The sequence below is a fragment of the Peromyscus leucopus genome, chromosome 19 (genome assembly GCF_004664715.2).
Source record: "Peromyscus leucopus breed LL Stock chromosome 19, UCI_PerLeu_2.1, whole genome shotgun sequence".
NCBI lineage: Eukaryota > Metazoa > Chordata > Mammalia > Rodentia > Cricetidae > Peromyscus > Peromyscus leucopus.
The window spans coordinates 27,006,840-27,012,839 of record NC_051079.1 but is presented as its reverse complement, the minus strand read 5'-3'; the positions used below and the strand labels follow the sequence as shown (position 1 = coordinate 27,012,839).

General features: G+C 46.3%; 1 protein-coding gene across 1 annotated transcript; it reads right to left on the bottom strand.

Annotated features, from left to right (window-relative positions):
• Nucleotides 1–1,201: 1,201 nt before the first annotated feature.
• LOC114687124 (protocadherin gamma-A8-like) lies at nt 1,202–4,987 on the bottom strand. The gene is given in 4 exon segments (XM_028861824.2): nt 1,202–1,968; nt 1,970–2,166; nt 2,169–3,518; nt 3,521–4,987. Coding segments are annotated over 4 exon segments (2,436 nt in total). The 5' UTR covers nt 4,086–4,987; the 3' UTR covers nt 1,202–1,644.
• Between the last annotated feature and the right edge of the window lie 1,013 nt (nt 4,988–6,000).

The window sequence follows — 6,000 nt, the reverse complement described above, 5'->3', positions numbered from 1 at the left end:
TCTCTCTCTTTCTTTCTCTTTTCTTCCTTCCTCCCTCCCTCCCTCCCTCCTTCCTTCCTTATTTTTTTAAAAAAGTTTTATTTTTTTTTTTTTAAAGATTTATTTATTTATTATGCATACAGCGTTCTGCCTGCATGTATACCTGCAGGCCAGAAGAGGGCACCAGATCTCATTACAGATGGTTGTGAGCCACCATGTGGTTGCTGGGAATTGAACTCAGGACCTCTTGAAGATCAGTCAGTGCTCTTAACCTCTGAGCCATCTCTCTAGCCCTGTTTTTGTTTTTGAGACAAGGTTTCTCTGTGTAACAGTCCTGGCTGTCCTGGAACTTGCTTTGTAGATCAGCCTGGCTTCGAACTCATTGAGATCCACCTGCCTCTGCCTCCTGAGTGCTGGGATAAAAGACGTGCACCACCGCCGCCGCCACCCAACTGAAGGTTTAGGTTTAGATTTTGTTGCTTTTCTTTTGGAGGGAAGACTAATTACTGGTTCAGGATTTAGATTCCATATTTCCATTGGTACAGACCCGGAGAAGGTCTATATACACACACTCAACATTCACGCACTGGCTTCACCTCCTGCCAAGTTCCCTATTTTAAAATGTGCTTGTGGTTTGAGGTACAGTAAGCAGTAGCAAGTCTGGTGAATGCTGATTAGAGAAGCTGGCCTCAAAAGATGTTTAAAGCTGAGAAACCTTGCAGTGCCTACTTGTAGACTAATATAATTGTGACGATATTTGATGATTACTAAGGTAATTACTGAGGATTTGGAAATCTCAATTACTTTTCTGTAGTGCTAACAGAATATACATGTGTACAAGTAGAAAACGTATTGTGTGTGGTAGATAATTAGTTCTTAACCAAATGAGTAATGAAAATAATGGGATGTTTTAAAGGTTGAACAATGTCTTGTCTAAGATTTTGTTGTTGTTGTTGTTTTGTTTGTTTTTCTTTTCTTTCTTTTTTTTTTTTTTGGTTTTTTTGAGACAGGGTTTCTCTGTAGTTTTGGAGCCTGTCCTGGACTAGCTCTGTAGCCCAGGCTGGCCTCGAACTCACAGAGATCTGCCTGCCTCTGCCTCCCGAGTGCTGGGATTACAGGAGTGCGCCACCACCGCCCAGCCCTTGTTTTGTTTTTCGAGACAGGGTTTCTCTGTGTAGCTGTGGTGCCTGTCCTGGATCTTGCTTTGTAGACCAGGCTGGCCTCGAACTCGAAGAGATCTGCCTGCCTCTGCCTCCCGAGTGCTGGGATTAAAGGTATGTGCCACTGGCCTTGTCTAAGCTTTTTGCACGGGCCTTTTGTGGTGTGTTTTGAGACAGAGTGTCACATAGCATAAGCTAGCCTTGAACTTAATAAAGCACCAGAGGATGACCTTGAACTTGTGATCCTCCTGCTGTCACCCCACCCCCATGTGCTAGGATTACAAGCATGTGCTACCCTGCTCAGTTTATGTGGTGGTGGGGAATCAAACTCAGGATTTGTGTGAGCTAGAAAAGCACTCTGACAACTAGCTTACATCCCCAGGCCTTGTCCAACCCTCTTGAAAACAAGCTTTTCAACACCTATGACTTTTAAGTGTCTGGTTTTACATTACCATCATTTAAACGCACACAAAACTTTTGGCATATCTCAAAATTCCTCTGAGAATCAGAGAACCGAACTTACCAGAGCACAAGCATCTTCATCCTTACTCTCATGAAAATCGATGGCTGTTAATAAAGAATCATTTTTCTCACTGCTTTCTTGGTTAATGAGCATGTCTGCATAGTTGGGCTGAGGAAAGATAATGTGGCTTGTCCGGGAGCCTGAAGTGAGGGAGACTTCATGAGAATAGGTTTGCAGAAAAGCTTGCACCCCGTCAATGCCCACAAAATGTGAGGGAGGTGCAGGGGCCAATCCACCTCTGGAGCCCTGGAACTGGCGAGACTTCTGCCAGCGCTGAAGTCTGAGGGCCAGGAGGACAATGACAAAAGACGAGGAAGACACAGGAGACCACAGCCACTGCCACCACCAGGTGGAGCGTGAGATCAGAGTCCTCTGGGGCCCCAGGGGTCCTGATGCTGCTCAAGTCAGCCAGCACTTCAGGGATGCTGTCAGCCACCACCACCGTGAGCGTCACAGTGGCGGAGAGAGGCGGCTGGCCGTGGTCCTGCACTGCCATCACCAGGTCTGTTTGAGGGCATCCCTGTCCAGCAGGGCCCGAGCAGTGCGCACCTCGCCCGTGTGCAGCCCTACGGAGAAGAGCCCTGGCTCGCTGGCCTTGAGCAGGCGGTAGGAGAGCCAGGCGTTCTGTCCCGAGTCTCTGTCCACCGCCACCACCTTGGTCACCAGGTAACCGGGCTCTGCAGAGCGGGGAGCCAGTTCCACGCCAGTGGAGCCATCAGTGGGGAGGGTGGGGTACAGGATCTCAGGGGTGTTGTCATTCTGGTCCAACACAAACAGGCTTAGCGACACATTGCTGCTGAGTGGAGGGTTCCCACTGTCGCTGGCAATAACCAATAACTGCAGGTCTTGGATCTTCTCAAAGTCAAAAGACTGTAGCGCATACAGGACGCCAGTGTCTGAGTTGATGGAGACGTAAGCGGACAAAGGCACTCCCTGTACGGTGTCCTCAGACACAGAGTAAGTGACCTGGGCATTTTCCTGGCTGTCGGGGTCATGTGCAGTCAAGGAGAAGATGGAAGCCCCTCTCAGGTTGTTCTCTGGGATGTAGGCTGTGTAGGAGGTGTGAGGAAAGCGAGGAGGGTTGTCATTGGTGTCCGCCACAATCAGGGCAATGTGCGTTTCAGTAGACAGAGGTGGAGTTCCTAGATCTGCAGCTATCACTGTGATATTGTAGAGTGAGACCTTTTCTCGGTCCAAATATTTCCATGTCACCAGTCTGTAATAGTTGTCTATTGACTTTTCTAATTTAAAAGGTAAGTTCTCGTGTGTGGAACAGACAACTTGGCCGTTCTTTCCAGAGTCTCGGTCATGCACGTTCAGGAAGGCAATCACTGTACCAGGAAGAGAATTTTCCAACACTGGGCTAAACAGAGATGTAATGGTCACTTCCGGCCGATTATCGTTTACATCTTCTACCATAATTATCACTTTGCTCCTCCCCAGAAGCGCCCCCACATCTTCGGCCTGAATCTCCATTTCATACAGTGAACATTCTTCATAGTCCAGAGTTTTCGCTACTGTCATTTCTCCGGTGTTTTCATGAAGATGGAATAACAAGGACTGTTTGTCATTAATTTTCTGGAATTTGTATGTCACTTTCCCATTGGCATCCTCATCCGGGTCGCTAGCTCTTACCGTGAGCAGCAGGGTGCCCGGGGCCACGTTCTCAAGGACTTTCACGCGGTAAACCGGTTGGTCGAAAACAGGGGCATTGTCGTTTGTATCCAACACTGTGACCTGGATGAGCGCTGTGCTGGAGCGGCGAGGGTCGCCGCCATCAGAGGCCGTGAGGACCAGGTGGTGAATGGGCTCTTCCTCTCGGTCCAGGGTGCGCTCCAGCACCAGCTCTGGGTTTATAGCCCGTGGTCTCCCCTTTGCATGTCCAGAGAGAAGTGTTTGTTGGGGCTGAGCTGGTAACTCTGGAGGGAGTTCATGCCCACATCTGGATCAACAGCCTTTGGGAGTGGATACCGTGTTCCAGGGGCAGCGATTTCATTAATTTTCACTTCCACATCTTCAACATGGAACTTCGGATTATTATCGTTAATATCAACTATTTCGATTTCTACCCCAAAGAGTTTTCCTTTGTCCTCAACTAGAATGTTAATATTTACAAGACAGGGCGCGCTCTGAGCGCACAGCTCCTCCCGGTCTATCCTCCCTGCGGTGACCAAGCTGCCGCTCCGCGGGTTCAGGGAGAAAAGCTGCGACCTACCTCTGGAGACGATGCGGACCCCGCCCTCCGCCAGCTCGCGCGACTCCAGTCCTAGGTCCTTGGAGATGTTACCCACGACCGTGCCTTTGTCTGTCTCTTCTGGCACCGAGTAGCGAATCTGTCCTAGCCCGATCTGGCACAGCGTCCCCATCAGCGTACACAATAGGACCAGCCCGCCGCGCCGGTGTTGATTCTTGGAAGCGGCCATTGTTCATTCGCGAAAGAACCCCTTCAGTCTTCACAGGGCATAGGCGGCTGGTTTACCTTTCTTTGGTTGTGGTGATGGAAACAGTAATCTTATGGAAAGCTGGAGAGCCACAAATCTAGGGACGGAATTTCACCGCAGTCCCGCAGTTGGACTCTGGAATCTGCCAGTCTGATTTTGTCAGCGCTGAGAATTCGATGGCTTTTCCTGTGCATTGCTCTCCCAGCAGGTGAACAGCGGCGCTCAGAGTCCTAAATTGTTACTGCACTTAAATGCAGTTATTTAAGCCTTACAAGTTAGGCGCTTTTCATTACTTTTAAGTTTAAATTTGTTCCTAAATACATATTTTAGAAGAAGGTGCAAGTGTGTGTGCGCGCGAAAAGGTGTGGATATATTAATTATTAGATTTGTGGGTTAGCATTACATCAAATGACTGATTACTTTACATCAAAAGAACCTTCACTTCTAAAAGCAAACAGGGCAGTTTTAATTCCCATTGTTTTTTAGCTTTGTGCGAATGTTTTCATTGTATATGACTTAACTAAGAACTCTGTTTTTAGACTAAAACAGACCCATTAGAGATGATTATTTGGAGATTGTTTTTATCTGGTTTAAACTAACCATCGTAGTAGACTTCCACAGAGTTGGTGATTTTATCATTCCTTTCTAAATTCTATTTTAATTACACACCGATAAATTTTCAGATGAACGTTGTGAAATTTTAACAGGACAAACACTTTTACGATTCAAAAATTTTAAAACAGATTATACTGACTTGTTATTTTATTTAAATCACTGATTTCTTCCTAGTTGAAAGATACTTGAAAGGAACAGATAAAGACAACAATTAAAAGTAAAACTCTATCCCTCCCTTTGGTGGGGTAGCTTTTTTGAGACAGAGTCTAACGATGTAGCTTTGATTGTCCTGGAACTCACTCTGTAGACAAAACAGAGCTCCATCTGCCTCTGCCTCCTGGTGCTGGGATTAAAAGTGTGTACCACCAAGCCTGGCAATAATTACATTTTAAACCAGATTACTGTTTAAGGGACACACACACACACACACACACACACACACACACACACACACGGTTTTCTCCACTACTATACCTTTCATCCAAAGAACAACAAAAAGTGAGGAACATATAATTTTCACAAGAAGCCAAACAGTAAACGCCACTACAAAACGCTTTCCATCAATAGTTTGAAGTGGTCAGTAACTGAAGCAGGTGCTACGGACTGCCCAGCAAGAGTGACCCGATGATGACCTTTTGTATACATTATTATTTTTTATATACACATCAGATTGGCAAGTTTGCCTGAAAGTTTAAAAACTTCAAGACTATTTCTCTCCTAGAGGTAGTCTAATTTGTGGAAGACCTCTACATATCTTGGTTTAGGAGCACAACGAAAAGACAGTGAATTTTCTGTGAGAGTCCATCCAGAGGGCTCAGCAGACAGAAGCACTTGCCTCCCAAGCCTTGTGACATGCGTTCTATCCTTGGAGGCCGAATGAGAGGTGGAAGGAAAGAGTGAAATCTACAAAGTTGTCCCCTGACCTGCACATCTACCCCCACACCATGTACATACAGACAATACTAGTCATTCTTAAATACTGTGTTGGAGCGTGTCAGGGAGGAACAGAGGGAAAGCATTATTCTTCTCTTTTTCTGTGGGGGAGTGCACTGAATGAGCATCAGTACAAAGAAACTCTCAAAAACCTATGCTTCAAGCAATGACAGTCTGCGTTTGACCTTCTGGGTTTTTAGTTGTTTGTTTAGAAAGGGTCTCATATAGCCAGGGCTGGCTTTGCCATTTCCCAAATGCTGGCATTATATACATGTATTATCAAACCTTTTGATCTTCTGATGAATACTGAGCCTCCTGCTAAGTAACTGACCACACATAATATATTGCA